Genomic DNA, 22,192 nt, shown 5'->3' on the forward strand with positions numbered 1-22,192 from the left:
ATCACTACAGCTCTTACTGGTCAGCAGCACAAAGTGACAGCGTGTGCTTTTGCAGGAACAGGAAGAGTTCCTTACCTGCTCCAGGATTTAGCACATCAGTTCTTTGGTGCTCTGCGCAGAAAGGCAGAGTGGAGACTCACAGGTTGTCTTTAGCCATGTAGGGGAAAATTTGAATGATACCTTGACATAAATTTTATGGTACCAGATGCATCTGTCCTTTGTAGGATGTCTTGTTTGTAAGATACACTGCAGGAGGAAGGGCTTTTAAATATCATGGTATCGATGATTTTGGAACAGCATTAATGTATATCAAAATAAAAATTAGGCCACATCGGAGCAGGGAGCATAAGTGAATCTTCCAGGGCATTTTGCTGCGAGGATAGTTCCATTGCAAGACAAACCCAACAGATTTCCCCGTGTGCACAGTTCTGCTCTCTGTCCCTCAGCAGTCATGAGACTGGCTGCAGGAAGAGGGGCAGTCACTGAGCTCTTACAGCTTTTCTCTGAAACAAGACGCTTCCGTATATGTAGGGCAATACAATGGGTTTAAAATACCACTTCTCACCACAGGCAGATTAGTGAGAGAAATTACTAAGGAATTGACCCATCGTGTCACACTGGGACTTGGGAACAAAAACACCGTACTGGTTGATAATCTTATGCAGATTACGGCAGCCCCTGTGCAGGCATTTTTTATTTGTTTTACAGGACATGTAAAACAGCCTAGGAGTTCGTTTAGCGAGATGTGTGCGGGGATGTCACGTAAACGGCTCGAGGGAATGACTTGCTGCCTCTCCTTGGAGTCCAGGGAGCCGTGCTGGTCGGGCTGGCTCCTGCCCGGTGTCAGAGCATCTCCCCTGCAGCCAGGCACCCCGGGGAGGTGTCTGCGGGTGCCTGGGTGCGATGCTGCAGGGGAGGCCCCTTGACAAGCAGCCCGCGATGAAACCGTGCACTAGCAGGGGACCCTTGGGGCAGTAGGGATCGGTGCAGCTTACCACAGTGCCTGGCTCCTTCCCTGGCATTTTAGTGCCACAGGAACCAGCACAATCCCAGTAGACCAGAGAAGTTCAGAGGAGAGCTGCCCAGCTGCTGAGGCCTCCAAGTGAGCTGAGCCGTTCTCTGCTGTAGCACAAGCAGCACGTGTTAGTCCCGGAGTCTGTCTAACCGGGGACTTTCAGAAGCATTAAAGTGAAGGCTGACTGCGTGGGTGTAAAGTCAATGAATATAAATCAGCCGGTTAATCCTCAGGTAGGTATGCTCTTTCAAATGGAAAACGATCTGAGTTTGCTGTAACCTAGTCCTCCTACACGCAGGGACCTCACGCCTATGGATGATTCACTTTCTATTTCTGGAGAGATCGTGTGTGGACTTGGCTTGACATGAGTCCAAGCTGGTGTAAATGGCAGCAGTATGCGAGAGGAAAGGTGATGCAACTCAACCTTTGTCTTAACTCGACCCGTACCTTTTTCTACCCTGTCTCGTGTTGCACAGAATCAGGCCTTGTGTGTGCCTTGCGTGTGCCCGGGGAGCTGCCGCAGTTGTGTGTCGCCGATCTCACGGCCTGGCTTTGCAGGTAGGCAGAGGCCGAGAAGCGATGTGCAGCCCTCGGGATGCGCTTTAGCACTGGTGAACTTTAAGGAAGGCAAGGCCTGAAATTTCGTTGTGGGCGGACGGAGTAGGTGTATGTACTCTAAATAAGCAGTGGGGAGATTAAAGGATGGAAACTTTTCTCCTTGGGTAGGAAACCCGCTTTTAGTTGAACTGGAGCTCCCTGGAACCTGACACACGTGGAAAATATTTCCAGCCATGTATTAGCTTTCCTTTAACTGCGTGCTTTGTTTTTTTGTTTTTCTTTGACTGTTAGTTTGAAAATATAGTAGCACTTGAAATATGAAATTTGATAGCAAAGAATGATGATAAAGTGGTGGGGAATGTGCAATGCAGAAATAAATAATGGTGTTTAATCACGTTTATGGCAGCGGGCCACATTCTGCTACACACATAGAAAAGTCAGTCTTACAAATCTTTAAAATTGTCTCCTTCTGGAATGCGATCTTTTAGGGTAAGTAACCTCACCGTGTTACAGATCCTCTGAAGCAGTTTGAAAGGTTTATCTCCAGGGCTGTGCTGCACACCAGCTGCAGGGGGATGTGAGCATCTGTAAAAGCCTCAAAGTTTTCACTGAAAAGCTTTAGGGAAGAAAGTTCTCTCCAAAGGGGAGATAAACTCTCCTTTGGTGGAACCAAAAGGCTGCCCAGAAGCTGGAAAAAAAAAAAAGTGTGCTAAGGAAGTGGTACAAGAAGAGCTGCAAGAGTGGTTGAGGGAGACACGCCATGCGTGTTCTGGAGAGGTGATTGGTGACGGAGTGAACTGGTGTCCAAACGGAGGTGACACCAAGGGGATTCATCTTGAAGAACTTGCACGGCGTTTTAAAACTTTCTATAACCTACCAAGTAAAGAGCAGCTTCAGTGGGCGTAAATGTTCTGAAATGACCCCAGTTAGGTCCAGTTTAGACTGAAAGTGCAAACTGTGCTTCTGTTACAAATCCTTTGATGGGAAGTTGTTATTTGCTCACCAAAAAACACTTCCACAAACGCCCGTCCCGCTGGGGGTCAGGAGAGCAGTGACAGCTGGGTGCTGAGGGGCTGAGGCCTCATCCTGCTCGTGTGCCTCTGCTCTTTCTGCCCTGCTGAAGGATCTCCTCTCCTTAAAACAGCTTTTCGGAAGACATTTGTTTTGTTGGTTTGTTTTGCAAACGGTCTTAATTTGCATAGGATCAATTTGTAGCTTCACTTTTGGGTGAAGACCATTAAACTTAAGCCCCTGGAAGTGCAGGACATGAAGACCCCTGGGAGCAGCAGGGCCAGCAGAGGACTTGTGGCTCTGTGTGTACAGGAAGGACACGGTTAAATCTCCTCTCACCGCTCTGAGAAAAGCACGTCCTGGTGTTGTATTTAATGACTCCTTGCATCTGATGAATGGCACCATAAAACCCTCTGTTGTGGTAAATTGCTTGACAGCACTGGAATTAGGATATGTGTTTTATTATCCAACGTCTGCCTGAACATATAAAATAAAAAATGAATAAAATTGGAGAGGATCACTGTTATCTGATACATGAATATTTATGGAGATATTTTCAGTGAACAATTAATTTGCAGACTTCTAAGCGAGAGGTTTAATCCCTGCCTTGAACACTTTGCCTTCCTCTGATTGTTTTATTTTTGTACCATATTTTTATTTTTAAACTGTCAGGGGAGATGCCAAAACCCGGTGACATTAGAGGGTCTGTGCAAGGCACGAATGCTGAATGGTTTCTACCTGACAACTCCAGACAGACGAGCGTTTCCCTGGTTCCCTGATACTCAGCATGTCTTGCAGCAAGTTGATGTGACTGTTGTGCTTCGTGCATTATTCCATGGCTGGCTTATCCCTGCTCACTGACCTGGTCTTTCTCTCTCCCTCTTCTCCCCACCCCCTGCCTTGGTGTAGCTCTCGCTCCCGGAGGAACAGAATGAAGTGACGAGGAACGGCTGCGAATCCAAGGAGCTGGTCTACCTTGTACAGATCTCGTGCCAGGTAAATGCCACGTTTTCTCCCCCCACCTCGTTTTGCAGCCTGTGTTGCGCTATGTTTAGTGACAGCCTCATAATATTTTGATACGGCACTTCTCTGCAGTGTGTGGATTTTTTCCCACTTCTCCACTAGCTCAGTCCTCAGAAGGATGCTGTCTGTGGTGCTGTGACCGGCTAATTTTAAGGAAACAAAGGGAGCATCAAGGGGAGAAAAACGAATCAGTTAAGCAAATAATCCCGGCTGCAGTTTGTGCAGAGCCACACGATTAGCCCAGGGACACAAGCAGGCATGTTCGGGCGGCGTGCGTGTGCCTGCCAGTCGTGGGGGAGCGCACACCGACACACCAGGGATGTAAACAGAGGAAATACGTGAGCGAGACTGCCCGCCAGTATTCCTGTCGGTTAAGGCATGCTGCTGGGAGCCAGGAGCTGGGGACTCCGGATCCGTTCCCAGAAACGTCTCCAGACGGCTGACGTGAAATTCTTTCGCTGCCACTGCTACCGTGGTACCAAAATGCTTTGGGCAAATAAATCTGCTGCCTTGTGCCACAGATCCCATCTGCTAGCGCAGGGATAGTGACTCTGTAAAATGCTACATACTGGCTTATCATATTTTAATATACCAAAGAAAATTGTTGTTTGTGGGAGACCTATTGCACTGGTAAACTCAACTGGGAGTTAATGCCTGTGAGGTTGTTTTCCTGGTCTCAGCGTGGCAGTCCTTTTCTTCATTCATCTCAGCACTTCGTGAGCACCCGTCTCAGCAATTTGTCCCGAACATTAATGGGAATCACTGTGATGTCTGTCTCTGTCTTTGAAGCGCTTGTGCTGGTTCTGCTGACATTTCTCAGGTACTAAAATGAAGTGGACGGAGCAGGCATGCCTGTGTTGTCTGCGCTGAGCTGTGCGGGGTAGGGGAGCGTCTGCTGTCACACCATGCAGCGCAGTGCCATTACTGCACAGACAGGCTGGGAATTTGCAGTGAATTTGCTCCTCTGCATTACTCCAGGTGCACGCTGCTGTGGTGTGTTCAGAGAGAGCTGAGGAGCAAAGCATCTTGCTCCAGTTTGAAGGTGAAGCTTGGCACAAGCTGAGCTGTAGCAGCGTGTAGTTAACGTGATAGAAACACGTGGAATAATTCTCCTCTATTGTCAGGGCTTACGGTGCAAGAGCACTCACAGACACGTGTCTATACGTGCATATACAAGTGCTGCTCTTCAGAGAGGGAAGAGAGGCTGAGAGCGAACATCTCCTAAAATTGCCTGTGGTTGGCCAATTTGCTAGTACTGCTCTGACTGAGCTGTAGCCAGTTTCGTAAAAATAATCATTTTTTAGAAAAGGAGTCCAGGCCAACAGGCAGCGCTGCAAAATGTAATGGTGGACACGTGTCTGTGCCCCAGCCAAGAGCAGCATGGTGACTTACAGTGGGATTTTTCTAGGGACTTAAGGAAATTTAAATTTCCATGTATTTTGGGTCCTCGCATGTTTGGGACTTCATTCAAAGTGCTGTTTGGAGTTGAACTTTAAATTTGTTCCTGACTGACCGTTTCAGGTGGGCTTCTAGAATGTACTGGCACTTCAAAACCGTCCGTTGCTTTAGAGCAGTTGTACTCTAGCCTCGGAGCACACCACTTCTGATCTTCCTGCCTACCTTACTGACCTCTTCTAAAGATTACCAGGATGCCCTCAGGTATAGTTGTGTTTTTAAACCCTGCAGAACACGTAAGCACAGGAGCAAGCCTCTGGAGTTGCAGAGAGCCAGCGTGAGGCACGGATGGTGCCGTGATGGAAGTGAGCCCAGCTGTCCAGCAGTTGGTCTGACACTTCTGGCAGACGCTCAGGTGCTTCTCGGGTATGTTTCTGAGACTACAGTGGAGATCTGATTTCTCCGGGGACAGTGTGGTGAGTTCTTTGCCTTGCCCAAGGCAGATGCTACTTTGCAGGCAGACCTAACTGAGCTGCTGCCCAGTAGATCCAGAGGCTGTGAATCGTGCCCAGCTGCTGAGTTGTTACTTTCTTTTTCGGTGTTTTACTAAACTAAAATGAAAGCGCTGGGAGTTGGCCTTATCACTTTAAAGGATGGGCACAGGACCAGCCACCTTTTCGTTTAGTAATCCGACTATCTAGGGTTTCTCCACACCCCGAGTTTGTGATTCATCTCTCGTGTTAGTCTGTCCCTGCCTCTCAGATCCTTACAAAGCTGAGAAACTTGTGGCATCTGGATTCAATGAAAGGAAAGGCATGGAAGGAGCTGCACAGCTGAGTATCATTTCTACCGTGGAGATACTTCACCCCTGACATCTTGTGGCCTCTCCTAATGTCCAGGGAAAAATTCCGTTCTGTCACACGCTGGATACCAGCGGTGTCTGGATGGATTTGGCTCCACATTCGAATTAAATGGGAGGTGTGAAATAGCTCATGGAATGATAGTGCAGTGGGGAGAGATTTTGGCAAGATGCGTTTGTATCAGGCCAAAAATACTGAAGGAGGGAGAAAAAAAAGCCTATAAAACAAATTTTACTTTGCTTGCCCTTCGGATATGCTACTAACATTGGTGTTCAGCCTACTGCAACAGCTTGCAAGTCTCCTTGATTTCTCTTGTGGGCACAGAGAAAAATAATTCTGTTAATTAGGGCTAAATCCGTATAAATTTAAAAGCGTTAAGATAGTTGTGATTTGTTGCGAAAACAAGAGAGTGTGGTGAAGAGCAAGGGCATTTGGCCATCCTGGCAACTTTAGATTACAAACTTTAGAGAAATAAGCTGAAAAGCCTGGCTCTGGGATCGAACACATTGTACTACTGTGCCTTGCCCAATTTGGACTGTATGCAGATACAATCTGTGTGTTGTGTGGTCCATAAAAAAGACGTTTATTTTGTTATTTCGCTCTGTAGCAGACAACAAACCCAAAGCTTTTGAACATTAGACTTTTAAAGTATCCAGCTCAGCCTTAGCTGCGTTTGGCAGACTACAATTCGGCATTTACACTAAGGAAATTCTATCCCACTCTTTCCCATCTGTAAGTATAATTTTAGTGGTGTAAAGAGAATTATTGTTTGATGACTCTTTTGCAAAACCTTCCCAAATAAAGTTTAAAAAAAATTTTGAGATGTGTTTGTGACACATTTCTGCAGCAAGTCAGCTTGTGAAACACAAGCTTTGTGTGAGGTTCAGAGGGGTTTTTTAAAGTCTCTATCCAGCTTTTCTTCTACTTAGAGATCTCAAAAAATTAATCCAGGTTATTAGCTCTTAAGAAGAAGTGGGAATATATAGAAAGCTGTTCCAAGGGTTTTTGAAAAGTGGAAAGACGGGATTCTTCTTTTGATTGTTTGGAACAAATTTAATCATGAAGACTAACAGATGACTAAGGTAGGTTTTTAAGATTTTTTTGAAAGATCTGATTTTTGTCTTGTTTTTTAGAGCAATGAAGGTGGATTTAGCTTTTTTCCAAGGAAGATTTCACTGTTTAACTTTCACTCGTTTCCAGGAGATTGCTTTCAGGACATGCATAGTTCCTGCTGTTGACAGATTGCTATTACTAAAGTGAATATGAATAAAATCCCTTTCTATGATGAAAGAAGGGTGGTTGGAGGAAAAAAAAAAAGACTTGTAAGCAATCTACAAATGCTTGAAATCTGAGGAAAGGTTTCTGGGAAAAGGAATCCTGTTTTGAGGTTGCTCTTTCCCAGAGCACAGACAGTATGCCACGTGCATTTTGGCTAGGAAGGAAAATGCCTTTTAGGAATGGTAGAGATGGTTTTTTTTGTGTAGAAAATGGAGAAGCATAAAATGCTGGGATGGGGGGGTGTGAGGACTGTACCTGCGAACCTTCTGAACTCCACAGACAGTAACTGCGAGCTTTAACAATGACCACAGACCTTAAAGGACCACAGAGGGTGTCTGAGGCCTTGCTGAGTTTGTGCTGTACCTGTAGACTGTGATGGTCCACTGACAGCGTCTGCAATTCTTGCTGAGTTCCACAGGGATAAGCAAAGAATTTACAAGGTCTGCAACACATTTAAAAGGGGGTTACTATGTGTGTTGAGAATAAATCAACGAGAGTAAGAGCCTGCAAAAAGGTTGAAATAGGCTAATCCATCCAACATGTTTTGTTGAGTTGTAAAGCAGGCTGAAAATCTGCCTTTTTAATGTTTTTAGATTTGCCTGTGTGACATTACAGCAGCAACTCCCTGCATACACGCTTAAGTATTATAACATAAGAATGGCTAATCTGAGCTGCTATTCTGAAGAACAGCAGAAAAATAAAAAGCATGTGCTACTCCTTGCAGTGTGAGATCTGCAGTGTTTCAGTGCTGCAAACACCGTTTTGTGAAATTTGAAATGGCAAGGAGAGAGCAAGAGAGAAGTTGTGAAACTGTTCAAAGGAAGACCTTAAGCTCTAGATATCACTTGTGCTTTTAATCCTTCATTTTCATTATCACTGATTATCATTGCTGAAACAGAAATGACAGGCACTAGGAACCAGAGAAGACAGAGCGTGCAGGCCTGGGTGATGTTTGAAAAATCACAGGCCCAGATCTCATGATAGTCCCTGAAACACGGCTTGACTGCTGTGATCCCAGAACAAAGCCACACTACATCCTCTGTTTCCTGGGTACTTTTCATGGGACAATGCCAGCTTCCTGCAAAGGCAGACTTTTTGCTGCAACCTAGGTGGATTTCTAAGGCTGTTCTCAAGGCAGGAAGCTCTCGTGGTCCAAGCGGGGGTTTTCTCCATTTTTCTGCTCGCATTTGCATACCTTGTGCTGGCAGTAAGTTAAGCCACACAGCTTTGTTGTATAGGATTCACAGTACTTTGCCCTGTTCCTGTTATTTGTTCGGGGCAGCCATTGCTGTCTGTGCTGCATTCAATTTGATTGATAGAATAAGGTCTCTGATGTACTGGGTGAAGGCATTTACGCAAATATACGCCCCTTGTATCTCCCAGCTCTGCCTTGCAGGAGATTCAAGCTCGGTATCTCCTGTCTGAAGAACAGTATTTGCAAAACCCCGAAGGCAACCCCATCCAGCGTTCCATGGCTGGAAGCGTGGTCGCAATAATAAGTGTTTCAGGGGCAGCAGAGAGAATGCCAGGAAAAAATGGGATCCAAGTAGGAAGAACAGTCAGGACTCCCCATCCTGGGTGGTTTGTGGGGAGAGAAGAGTGGAATATAGTTTCACAGAAGCAAATGTCTTACTCAGACTACTAATGTCTGAAGTATGGTTTGCTGATTCCATCTGCCTGTGATAGTCCATGCTGAAAACCACAAACTGCTTGCAGTAGGATTTTTGAGTCAAGCATTCGAAAACCTTTCATATGATTGTTTTTTTTCTCTGAAGGGCTTGTTCTTCAGTATATAGTAGCTTTGTCTCGTGCGACTGAGGCTCAAACACCTAGAGAACAGTCACTGAGTAAGTACTGCAAAATTTGCTCCTGTGAAAAGCTACAATTCTTTAAACAGATGGGGCTCTAAGGGCCAAATTCTAACACACACATACATAATTGTGTGTGTGTGTGTATATATATATATACAAAGAAAAAAGCTAGTCTCGTCTGTGTTAATGGGATAGATCTATGTTGGAGCATCCCAGCTGGGTCCTACTCAGTGCAGAATCTGCTCCTCAGAGTACGTGTTATCTGCTTCTGCTTTCTTAACATAGAATTTGCTGCCTTTGTTGTTTCAGGAAGATTTTGCTAAACAAAAGCAGTTACCGTGTCATTTTATTGCGCAGTAAATTCAGGTGATGCTTCACACTATGCCTGTTGCAGTCAGGCTGCAGCCTGCTGCCCCCAGCCATGTATCCTCACTCCTTCCACTTGAGGTCCAGTGACCATGGAGCTGCTGGATGGGTCCTACCAGGGATGAAAACCAAATCCCCCCGCCGTTGCTGGTGGAATACTTTCAGTGGTGGTGCAGCCAAACTGAAGTAGGTGCAAACTGGGCATGCACTGACCTACGAGGGTATGCCCTGGTTTCATAGCGTGTTTATTAGCTGCTTTGTACAGGCAGTGCATAGGGACCCACAGTATGTGCTAAAGCTTTGTCTGTTCAGGAGGGCTCGGGAAAGGTACTCTGGTTTAAAATGCAGGTCACAGTCGTGGCCCTTTCCCCCTAGCTTGTTTTCTGTGCTTCTTTTCTGACACTTGCCTGAAGATAACAGCAACAAAATGCCTGGAGAAATCTAACTTCCACCACCAATTTGCCCATGAGAGTTAGGTACCTCACATGCTTGCATGTGTCTGAAAAGCCCTCTTGTGATATCAGGTATTTATTTCTAACTCCCCCCAAACTTTTAAAATCCTGACCACGGGCCTTTATGGATCAAGTACTTCTAGGCTGTCCTTCCAGATGCTCTCAAACATTGAAGCCTCTGCCTTAAGCATTTCTGGGGGCAGAAGGGTTGTTTTATGCTAGTTAAAATAAAGCAACTAAGATCCTTGTTCCCACAGTGCCAATCCATCACTTGATGTGCTGTGCTTGAGTGGTTGCTCGTAGGCCGTATATGCCTTCTGCTCTCAATAGCACTAAATAAAAGTGAAGGACAGTAGTAGCTGGGGTTAATAAGGAATGTATGAAGCTGGCAAGCAGAGTGAGAAGAGCTGCTGGGCTATGTTCACAGCTTGGGCAATGCCGAAGCACTGGCAAGGTAGCGTTTTTGAGAAACTTGAGTCTGTTCCAGGCTTTTTGAAAGTGAAGTAGCATCTGTAGGGAAGAGAGAAAGTATTGAATTGCATTGGAAGCCTTTAAAACTGCATAATTAACATCTATTACTGTGTAGCTGTTAGGATAATACTAAAAGATAAATTCATTCAATAATTAGGATAATAATCATTAAGGACAAAGACCTGACTGACTGCTCTTTGGAGTTTTGCCACCCGACACTGATTTGGGTAGGGCAGCACTCCCATCAGCCAGGATTAACGCTGTGCCCCCCTTCCTTTGCTAAAAACACGTACTGCACCGTTCCCGCTCTGCTCCTCACGGCATTTATATATAGCTCCGTGACAGTTCATTTACAGAGTGGTTTGGCCACGTGTGACAGTGGAGGTAGCAGTTCTGAGGCGAAGAGGAGTTCCCTGCACCGTGTGGCACTGCCTTTTGGTCTGGAGCGTGCGGAGGCACTCGGCAGGACGGCTGTGTGGGGACCGAGGGGCGCTGGCAGGACGGCTTCCGAGGCTTGCGCCGCTTGCTCGCTTTTGTCATTTGCAGTGTGTTTGTGCTCCTCGGGACTCTGGAGCGGACACGTGGAAGCCAGCTGCCATGTGCAGTGCAGTGCGGGGTGTGATGGATCCGGGAGCAGCACAGCGCTGACCTGCGGCAGCACCGCGGCTCTGGGGTCTCGTCGTCCCACCGCGGGGTCGCTCCTGTCCCAGGCACAGAGCAGTCAGTGCTCTTGTGTGTGAGTCTGTCCACTGACAGCGGGGTGAGGGACAGCTGGGGGTTGGTATTTCATTTCTCCGTTATGGCACTCGGATTTTTCTCTGTTTAAATACGTGTTTTGAAGGAAGCGAGGTCAGTGTGGGCCTTACTTGTTCTTGACTCTCTGTGCTTGAGATGCAGTAACAGGGTTCTAGCTGTGCATGGGTTTTGGGTTGAATGATTTATTTCTTGAGTGACAGTGCAGAGATAAATATTATCATGGAACTGCTTATGCTATGGCAAATCCCTTCAGCAGGTGCAAGTGTAGATGCATTTCAAGCTGTCCCTTCGGTATGCCGAGGACAGGGGCTTGCTCTGCTCTGTGAATGGCTTCAGCTTCCAGCTCTAGCAGAGAAGAGGTCTGGTGAATTTATCCCACGGTTGTTTTTACTGGGGAAAGAGGATATCTGAAAACGGTCACCGTAAGATAACAGCCTGGCAGTTCCTCAGACTTGCATCGGACTGAGCTGCCGTCCGCTGTCTGCGAAGGGAGCTGGTGAGTGCTGCAGGGCGGCAGCTGCCCCGCGTGCGCCTCGGGTGCTTCTCTGCGATGGAAACCCAGCTGAGCGAGTGCTCCGTGTAGTCCTGGTCTAGAAAGGGAAGCAGAGCAAGAGGGAGAGTTATTTCTCGGAATGAAATGCCAAATCGCATGGATGTGCTGCCATGAAGGTTTCTGAAGCAGGAGAGGCTTTTCCGGTGATGTGGCGGTTTGTTAACGGCGTGTCCGTTGGGCGTTTTGCCTGCAGAGAGAAAGCTCTGAATTAGAGAGATCCATCTTGTTGTGTCTAAATTGTATTCTGTTTAGCTCTAGAGCAAGAGTGAAAATCAGTGTTGAAATTTAAGAGGACAGGGTAGCGATTATGGTTTCTTTCTGCCAGCGCTGCCTTTTGGCAGGCTCTGCTGTCACGGGGCGCTTTGTGGACGAGGCAGGGCCCGGCCGCAGATTGCAGAGAGCCCTTGGCTCGAAGTGCTCTGCAGAGACCTCGATTCCTGCCCCATAGCTAGGCAAGTGGAAGTGCGTGGCCGAGGAGCAGCGTGTCTACAATTTGACTTGTTTTACAACTTCTCCAAGAGCCGCGTTTGGTTCAGATCCAAACTGAGAGGAGGACTGTGGTGGATGCCCCTGGTTTTCTTAGCTGATGTTTATTGCTTGTGGAGGTTGAACACGTGCACTTGTAACAGCAGTATGACAGTGCCTGTGTCGTTGGGAGAGTCAACAGCCATTTGGGGCAGGTAACAAAGAAGTCCTGTGCAGCAGCATCCTTTGATCAGCCAGCAGAGCAGTGAAATGGGCTGAGCACGGCCAGTTCACCCCCGTGCTCCCTCTGACTTTACAGAGTGCTTTGACTCATTGCATTTGAAGACTGTTTGTCTTAGCAGCTGGGCCAACCGAGACGTATTTCAGCGTTATAAAGAGGAGAAGCTGTACTTGGCAGCTTGGTCCTCGTTGTTTTCTGGCTGTAAGGTCAGCAAGAGCCTTTAACACTGTAACTGGTTTTCTCTCAAGGAAATGTCAATATCTGTACTTTAAGGAAGTTTTGTAGCTAGCCTTGAAGCCGTGTTACTGTGAAGACAGTGTATACAGGAGAATGAAGGAAATCCCTTTGGATGTCACAGCTTGAATTTTGAGCCTTGACAATAAAATTATTACGCATTTAGCAGCTTTCCAAATCTGATCAGCCTGTCTGGGAGAGAGCCGTTGAAAAAGGACAGGTAAGACACCTCCACAGTGTTTTGTTTTGTTTTGTTGGTGATAATCCCTTAAAGAAAGCCCCAGAGAGACTGAGGACGTGCATGTCTTAGCAGTGTGGCTGGGCTGCAGTAGATGAGCTGGCAAAGGGAGCGTAGAAGCAGAATAACCCGAGGTTGGTGCAAGCAAGGGGTGTCCCCCGGTCCTGCTCACCGCCAGCCCCGGCAGGTCTGCAGAGCTCCCGGAGCTCCCAGCCAGAGGCACCGGGCTGCCGCCTGCCTGCCGTAGCGGGGCTGGGACCCCCGAGAGCTTCGTGCTGTGCCTTTCTGAGCGGGGACAGAGATGTGAGCTCTTAGCTCTAATAACAGCCGAGCGAGCATCAGAAAAAAGGTGAGGTGAGCGTGGTTACGGTGCCTCAAACCTGGAGGACTTGCACGTCGATAGACTTCACGTGCCTTGGAAGAGCCTCTCTAACCTTCCAGGCAGCAGCTTCCTTGGACATACGGGGGAGGAGGTGCAGGGTTTTCATTGTTTGTAGCAGGTCTTTGCCATCGCTGAACAAAGGGGCAAAATTCTCAGCCTGGGACCTTTGCAAAAGCTATGTCCTACCAGTCACACTGACTGCAGCTTGATGAGCTGAAGCCTGATGGTGTAGAGAAAATTTTGTAATTGAGTTGGTTTGGTAATAAAACCCCGATATCACCTTCTTCAATAACTAGAGGTGCAATAAGATTTGTTTAAAAAAAAAAAAAAGTTTTTCCTTTGAATGAAGTAAATCCTTCATAATTGCATCCCTTTTGTTCTAGTTTGATGGAACATAAAATTAACATTAAGTTAATAAATGCTTATCTTCTGATTGCAGCGGGTACAGTGCTATCAAATAACCCAGATGCTTGCCTGCTCTTTTATGCAGATGTGCTTATCAGGGGAAACGGCTTCACCACACGAGCCAACCGGCTTTTGAGGCAGGACCCCTGCCCTGATCGTTAGATCTCCCCAAGTGCGGTGCCACAAAATAGGAGGATTTTCGTTCTGGAGAAAACCTGCCCAGGAATCAGTGGCAGAATTCTCAGAGGGAACGTGACCGAGCTCAGTCCTTAAATCTTTGCATCCAGTAGGGCTTTCTCCCAGCTACAGTGTGGGCTTGTGCCCCAGGCTGGTTAGAAACCATCGGGCAGGTGCTCTTTGTCGCTGGGCTGTGCAATTTATTGACCTAGCTCGGCAACCGCTGAGCAAGGTTTACGCTTGCAGCGTGAACCAGCTAAGAGTCAGCTCATCGCAGGCCTGCTGCGGATTCCTGAGTTCCCCACTTCCCTGGCAGGGCTGTGAGCCTCCAGGCTTCAAAAGCTGCTGGGGGCTGTGGCGTTAAGCGCAGCTGCCAGCTGATATTGTTAGGTACCGTGGAGCAAGTTTGCAATCAAGAGCTCAGGCCTTGGCAGACGAAGAAGAGGGAACACACTTTCTTTTTGTCTAATGATGCATTTTTAACTGATCTGTGGTTTTTAAAAGTCCCGTGTTTATTTTAAACGTTGCGGTCTACCTTTTTAAAAGACCACGTCGTAGATATTAGGGAATTAAAGATGGCCTGTCTTAAACATTTTGTCTCCTAGGTCTTGGCACCACTCTGCAGTGTTTCTTCTTGAGGCTGGTACAGGCAGCTGCCAAAAAAGCAGCTCTGTTTCCAATTTGGCTTCAGCTCCAGTTCTGTTAACAAAACTTCTCCAAAGCTGCTTCTCTTTCTTGTGCTTCCTAAATAACGTTTCTCCTTTCTACCTGCTTTCCTCGAGTTTTGGTCGGCTGCATCTTTAACCCACCTGCTTGCTGGTGGGGCTTTCTGGCCTGTGCAATGACTCCAGCCCCCGATTCTTTGCACCGTTTTTATCAGAGGCAGCTGGATGCCTTGCTGCACTGGTTTGGTTTGTTTGTTTTACCTCCAAATGTGCTGGGTACAGTTCAGGGCACAGGATATAGCCAGGTTTTGTCCTCGGGAGCTTCCCTTTTAATTGTAGGATTTCAGCGCTCGTTCTGTGCCCTGCCAGGAGCCCCCTGCTCGCCCACTGCCCTCCTCCGGGGCGGCCCCCAGGGAGGTCGGCTGGAAGCTGGCCCTGGGCTCAGGCACAAACCACAGCAATGAGACCGGGAGGAGCAGGCTTAGGCAGAGAGAAGAAAATGTCCGTGACACGTCTGTGCCAGGCAGCAGGCTGTCCGTTCTCCTGCTGACCCTCAGCTCTCCAGGCAGACACGAGCACCTTCTGACCTCACTTGTGCCCACAAAGCATTGTTGTTAATCCCTAATTAATTTTTTTTTACTGTATGTGCTTACAGACTGTCTTCCCAAAAGTGCAGTTCACCCACATGGCGTATTTGCTTACCTTTCTCCTTAAAAAATGTGTGCTATCCCTATAGCCCTACCCAAAGCAGCAGGGGTAGGCAGAGAGGTTCCCTCCGCATCCTCTGCCAAATCCTGGGGAGCGCAGGGGAGCGGGGGGCAGGAGCCGCCACGTGCCCCCGGAGAGCCTCTGCTGCCGCTCCCGCCGTGCCCGCTCGCAGTGGGCGCCTCCTTCTGTGGTGGCTAAGGGAAGCCGTGTCAGATACAGCATGGTTTTAATTATTTTCTTGCCTCAGAGTTGCTGCTGTTTTGTAAGAGACGTGATGGATGTGCGTTCTGTTGCATGGCAACCGCGGCTGGGCTGCCTTGCCTTGGTTTTTTCTTGTTTGCTTTGCTTTGTGTTTTTTTCCCAAAAAAAAAGTTTGTTGGTTTTGGACCTACAAAATCTTTTCTCTGGCAATTAGTTTTAACGGAAACATGCTTCTGTTTTTTGATCGCTTAAAAAACAAATCTGCCCTTTGCTTCAGTGATGTGCCCAAGAAACGAGACGTAAGAAAATCGAGCTCTGTATCCGCCTGAGCCGCTGTCGCTGCAGCTAACCTCAGGCAAGTCATTCTGAAAGGTTTTCTGCTGGTTCGGTTTGGTTTACTAACCTCAGGCAAGTCATTTTCAAAGGTTTTGTTTTGTTTTGCTTTGCTTTGTGCAGTGCTTGCTTGCTTTGATGAAAAGTTGTTTCTTCTCTGTGGTTAAGTGCCCAGTAGCTAATAACACGTCTGGGACAGGGAGAAGTCCGTGCTGGCAGTACGCTCCTGTCCCTGTAACCGTCTGTAAATACAGATGCATTCATTCCTTGCCTCCTTGCCTTGCTATCTGTAAGACGGCAGAAGTTCAGTTCCTGTTACTTAGCAGTTGGTCTTGTTAGCAGCTTTGAAGTATTTCCTTTGTGGCTGTAAGCTCGTGTTGGGTTAGTGCTTTAATTTTCTGGAGGGCAGAAGCGCCGTCCCCCGCGCCGTGGCCGCCCTCCCCTTCACCCCTGTGTCCCTCTGTGACCCTTTGCTCCTGCGGTGTAATTTAACTAAAGAGATGATTGATACTGAATTGTTTGAATTATAACATGTCAGGGGAGCAGGGAATTTCATTCAGATGTTGAGAGCTGTAAATCCTGTTTCAAGTTCATTAGGTCTCTGCCGGGCTGCCATTTAGAAATAGGCTTGCTATAGAGGATAATGGTTGTTAAGATTTCAAATCCTGTACACACGGCGTGTTTGTGTTAGGTCTTCTTAGCATGCCTTTATTCCCCTGTACCTGTACAAAAGCAGCTGCCACCAAAGCCTGAGCCAGGTGCTTGCGGGCTGTCTGGATGATTCAGGCAGAGCTTCTTCCTGAGTGATAGAGAAACCGCTGGAAGGTCAGGGCTCACTCCGTCTGCACCCAGAAACATGCACAGATCTGATCATGGTAAGTTTCCAAAATCGGTCAGAGCAAGCAGGAATAATACTGCCGTCACTGAGACCAGCTCTTGGGCAGCCTCGTGTTCCCCCGTGGTTGTAGTGTTCCTATCTGTAATTGGAATCAGGGAGCACAAGGAAGGGCAGCATTCAGCCGCAATGATTTCCACCAAAATGTCTTTTTTCCTCCTGATTGCAATTAATTGATAGTAAACTGATAATTAGTGCTGAAAGAGATTAATTTCTTTTGTGGAATAAGTTTTTTTCAGGATTCACGACATAAATATACCAGGCTTTCTGCTTGCAGTCTGACAGTCCCTCCCTGCATCTTGTGATAGCTTCGGTCTCTTGTGTCCATGACTCCAGGTGGAGCCCAGAGGTTTTCCTCTTGCCATCATCCTCACCTTATTTAAAGCTCCCTTCTCTCTGCATTTTATTTTCTTCTAAACATAAGTATGTGCAGCTGCCTGACGGCAGAATGGCTGTCATGCTGCAAACTGTCCGTGCTACCTGAAAAGCCTGGGTCCCCCCAGAAGCAAGAGCGAGCATCCATCCATGGCCTCAAGGTGAGACCTGGAAGTGTGCAAGCCAAAAGGCTTAAGCTGCTGAGTGAGTACTTTCATTCAGAAGTCAAGTAGCTTTCTGCTGCCGTAGTGCAAGCCTGCTTTAAGTTTTAAAGTTCTATAATTTCTCTGAAGTTGTAATAATAACACTAGAAGGTGTGAAATCATCCAAGACATTTTGGTAAAGAGACTTAAGCTTAGATAAAGCCACCTACAGCACCAGCTAAAAACACTTCCTGTGTAAACTCCAAGTGGTGGATTTTATCAGTCTTGTTTTCTGTTTTGACTAAATTTCTAAGCCGTTTTCCAGTGTGACTTGTATTTAAAAAATAAAAAAGGGGGCTTAAGGGTCAGGCTGGAATAACATACAGAACTCGAGACCCAGACAGTTGTAAAAGTCACCCACATGGCAGAGCTGAACCCCGCGGGTGGATGCTGGCATGTTTCCAGCTGTTTAATACGCGGTGTTTTCTTACTGCAGGGTCAAACTGAAGTGACTTTTGCCATACACTTTCATCTCATTTTCTGGTCTCGATCTCCGTGTGGACTGGTAAGGTTCCTGAGAGCGTCCATGCGATTTCTCTCAGGAACTAAGCATTTGAACCAGAAAAGAAAGGTCTATCCCTGTCTTAAAGTAAATAAATCAGAGGTGCAACAGAGAAAACATGCTCAGAGCGTGGGACAGGAAAGTTGTGCGTGCCGGAGGTCAGTAGCACTCGGGCTTGAAGACGCATTGATGGACAAAAGGGAGCCCTATCTGGGCAGATTTAGATAGGTTCAGCTGGAAACAGCCTTTTTCTTACATAGTGGAGAGAGGAGATGTGTAAATCTTTATTATAAAACTTGAGCATGTCTGTTTGCTAAATGAACCATATCACAAATATTGACAAGAGACGAACCTAATCACTTCTCCTGTGTTAGCTGGGTGCCTCTGAGCAAGCCATTCAGTACGCTACCAGGGGGAAATTGCTTCTTGCCAGATCCCGAGTGAAAAGAATGAAGTCTGCAGAAGAATATTGCTGCATGGAAGTGGTCTGGAGCTTATGGGACCCCCTCTTGGAAATGAGTAAGGTTTCTGTAGTGGTCAGTTGAATGGTTGAAGAGATGATGAAGCAAACTTGCTTGTTTTCAGCTATGGGAAGGAAAATACAGAGGATGTTTTAAAATGCCTTCCTCTTCAGTTTGCTTTTCCCAATCCAGCAATAAGCAAACAGCACTGCAGTAAGGAATGTCTCTCTGTTAGGAAACTAACCATCACTCAGCTGCAACCCACATGCCGTGTGCTGGGCTTTGGGAGAAGGGGAACGGGGAGCGATACCCTGCTCTCTTGAAGCGTCACCAAACGAGCTGTGGTTAAGGGAATGTGTAAGCTTCTCTTGGCTATGGCTGTATGTCGTCCTCCTTAGGCCGTTTGAGCAGTAGAGCTAAAAATACTGCTCGAGGAGCTGTGTCTCTGAATCCTTGTCCCTCTGAATCTGTCTCAGCTGATGCGCAGGCAGCGTAGCTTTTTATGATCTGTGATCTCGGTGTAATCGTTTCACTAATGGGAGGTTCCAATCTCTGGCTCAGTGGAAATTAAATCATCAGTTCAATAAACTCTAATAATTTTTTTAGCAGGGCACTTCTTCTTGCTTTGATAATGGGAAAAAATGTGAAGCTCTGTGTAACATTCTGAAGTCTCTCCGGTCTTTCACGATGCATTTAATCCTGCACAGCGTGCAAGAGTAAGAGAGAAGGGAAGATCAGACTGTAATAAGAGAGGGAAGGAGCCTAAACTTTCAATTTTCTGGGAAAATCCATAATTGTCATGATGTTTTTTGTTGTAAACATTTCTGTAAAATGAAATTCCAAAAAATGCTTTGATTTTGTTCAAGAGGTTTTGGGTTTGGTTTTGAAATCAGTGGTCAATTTGTCCTTTCAAACATACTGATACTCTCTTTTTTTGGCATTATTGAAATCTTCATTCAGGACTTGATTTTTCGTCTTTGTGAAATTTGTCCTGCCCAGGTCTGTAACTGAAGGCCTGAATCCAGGAATTCACTTCATTGTGTGCTTAACTTTACTCCTGTTTTTATGTCCAGTGGAAATTAATGGGATTTAATGTGCTTGTCTACATCTGGACCACCAAAAATTAAAGCAAAGAAAAATAATTATTGAAGCTGGCTGTTGGAAATTAGATGTCAATCAAAAATTGATTTGGGTAACTCTTTGTGGAAAACATTAACAGTACGAAGAAGGCATTTTTGCTTTATGGATATTCTGTGCCTAGGGCATCTGTAATGTTTAGCTTTGCTATAAAACACTGCTGCAAACACGATGCTGACAACACGAGACTGACTTAGCAGTTACTTTCTTGTTTCTGCTATTTTATTAACTCTAAATCAAAAAAGAAACCCTTCTGACACTTGAGAGTTTTCAGGAAGTGGGAGCAAGATGTACAGTTTTTGTATTGATACACCGAAACATCGTGGTGGTTTTGGTATTACATGGGGTCCGTGTTTCTGCTGCTTTGGCTATGCAGCTTGGGAAGCCTCGCTGAGAGGCGCCGGGCTTCTCTTGCCTGGGCTTTGCACTGGCAGGTTGGGGTGTCCTGTTCCTTCCCAGTGCCTGCACCGATTCCTTCCTCTACACCTTGGAAATGTGGCTGTCGTAGTTTTGCTTAAAAATTTAATTGCTCGGGCTCCTAATCTGCAAAAACTTTGCGTCTCAGAACTGTGGGAACGGTCTAGAGCTTTTTATTTATTTATGGCAGGCTTTAAATTGTAGGGCTATTGGGAAATACTCACATTTAGGATGCTGGAATAACTTTCTGCTGGGTAGAAATTTGTATTTTGGCTCCTGAAACCATGTCCTCTGCTAACACACCGTACTCTCTGCTACCCGTATGTGTTTCGAGAAGGGGCAGCCCCGTTCCTCGCAGGACCTCGCGCCCCGTTTGCAGAGAGCCCGGGACGCGGGGCTCCCTCGCCCAGGGACTGCGACGGCCGTGGCCTGCGTCTGGTGCAGCACCCCCGGGCTGGAGGCTGCCGCTTCGGCCTGCATCTCCTGCAGCACCCCAGGCTGGAGGCTGCCGCTTCGCAGGCGAGCTCGGCTGGTTGCTTAGCAGCTGCGGAGCTGCTGCAGTGCCAAGGTAAAGCTGCCGTGGGCCGGGGCTGCCCCTTCTGCACCAGCCTTGGGCTGGGTTGAGGCAGCGCTGGCCTCGCGAGGGACCTCCGGGAGGGACGGCGGGGCCAGGACCTCCAGCACGGCCAGGTAAGCTCGGTGCTTGGCCCCTGCTAGCTGCCGGCAGCTCGGCTCTGCGCTGCGCAGGATGCGGCTCCGCGGGGGGAACGGTGCCGGCGTGGTCTGCTCGGTCTGCTCCCTCCCTGCGCACCCTGCTGCAGGAGCAGGAGCTGGCTGACCCCAGGAAATTTAACTCTCGCTGCCTTCGTTTATGACAGAAAGACTGCACACCTACAGTGCAACATTTAATGTTAAAATAGCGGGGGAGAAGTGTTGTCAAAGGCAGGACTACGATCATTTGGCAGATAGGTTTGTTCTTTGCATGGGCAGCGTGCGAGATTGTGTTGAAATGTCCTCTGAAGTGCAGCAGGCAGAAGCAAATAAGGGATTGTGGCGATTTCTCAGTCTGTTATTTCCGACACTGGTGACTAAACCTGGCTCAGCTGAAGGCCATACTGGCAGCTTACCAAGAGAGCAAGAGCCGCTGTAGAGCAAAAAACAGAGAAAATTGGAGAAGCTGTCATCTTTGGGGAGATTCTTGGACCTGCAGTCCTGCTTTTGTTTTTCTCCTGTAGACCAAAATCCAAATGACAAAAGTTACAGAAATGGCACGGCGTTTATGTCATGTGTAGATACCTCTGTAGGCTTCTGAAACCCAGACCATTTTTTGTGTGAAAGCAGAGTTGTTTGGTACAGTACACAACTTGGAGCCGTCACATTAATTTGGCAGAAAATAGCTAGTACGCTGGATTATAGGATTTACATTTACAATTGTGTTACAAGCTTTGGATATTAGTAGAAAAGTAATGCTTCCAGCTATGTAAGTGATTTCAGGGTGTAGCAGGTCGTGGTGGGGAAGCTGGCCGTGCTTTTTGGTCACCCAGGCGAAGAGGCCCCGTGTCCGCGTCTCCGTCGGGCTCGCACAGCCACGGCAGCAGGTCCGGGAACACCCCGTGCAGCCGTGTTCCCTACAGACAACCAGAACCGCGCCGTACACCGTGCGTCCCCCTGCTTTCTGGACTGGCTGCCAGGCATCACTCCCTCAATTTTAATCCGTGGCTGCGTAACTTGGAGAGACCTGATTCCTTCACTTGTCATCTTCTGAGTCCTCGCACTGCCGGCATTGCCGTGCTCCGGGAGCACCCGGCGCGCCGCAGCGGGGCTGACATCTGTTGCACGCTCCGCTGTTTCCCTCCCCCTTTCCGTAGGGAGGCAGCTGCATGTGGAGTGCGAAGCCCTGGGTGTAAATCCGGCGGAGATATTTTCTTTTTAAATACGGCCGTGGTGTTGTTTTGGGGAAAGAAAGATTGAAGAAGTGCTTTGCCCTTCAAACAGAGGGTGGGGAGGCTTTGTGGAGGTCTGTGGTCACTGGTTCAGCGTCCACAGCTGTACAACAGAAACGTGTCTTCTCCGGGGCTGCATGGGAGTGTTGAGAGGATTAATGACTGTGCATGAAGTGCTTTGACCTGTAAACTGCTGCATTATTACAAGACTTTTTTATTGATCATAATAGGCCGTTGAAGCATTTAGAAGTAGTCATTAAGTATTAAAAGCTTCACAAAGTAAATTATGCTGTGCTGCCATGGTCTCTTCCTTGTCCCCCCAAGGAATATATATGTATCTTGTCCGTGTTTTTAACTGGGGAAATGATCTGCACTTAGGAGTAAATCTTCAGCTAGTGTTGTTATTCATTATAGATTTTTTTTTTTTAATTCAACAGATTTGCCTGGGGCATCTGGCAGAAATATTGCAAGCTCCAGTGCTGCCTTCAGATCCTTGTTTGCGTGTTCTTCTATCTATGTAGAATGTAATTTCAGGCTATTTATACAATCATTTTGTGATTTACATTTGTGCAAAGACACCTTGTTTACGAAAGTGCTACAAAGTCCCTGTCAGACAGGTGCAAGTTAAAAGCTTTGGATGGGTCCCATAACTGCTGGGCCA

General features: G+C 47.2%; 1 protein-coding gene across 7 annotated transcripts in view; it reads left to right on the forward strand.

The window, feature by feature from the left end:
• The window catches only part of ARHGAP32 (Rho GTPase activating protein 32), a 259,764-nt gene that overhangs the window by 154,841 nt on the left and 82,731 nt on the right, over positions 1-22,192 (forward strand). For all 7 annotated transcript variants that reach the window (XM_083808087.1, XM_083808088.1, XM_083808089.1 and 4 more), the window contains one exon: positions 3,494-3,580. In XM_083808087.1, the coding sequence (XP_083664213.1) occupies positions 3,494-3,580 (87 nt within the window). The remainder of the gene's footprint in view (positions 1-3,493; positions 3,581-22,192) is intronic.

This window comes from Anser anser (genome assembly GCF_964211835.1).
Source record: "Anser anser genome assembly, chromosome: 22".
Taxonomy (NCBI): Eukaryota; Metazoa; Chordata; class Aves; order Anseriformes; family Anatidae; genus Anser; species Anser anser.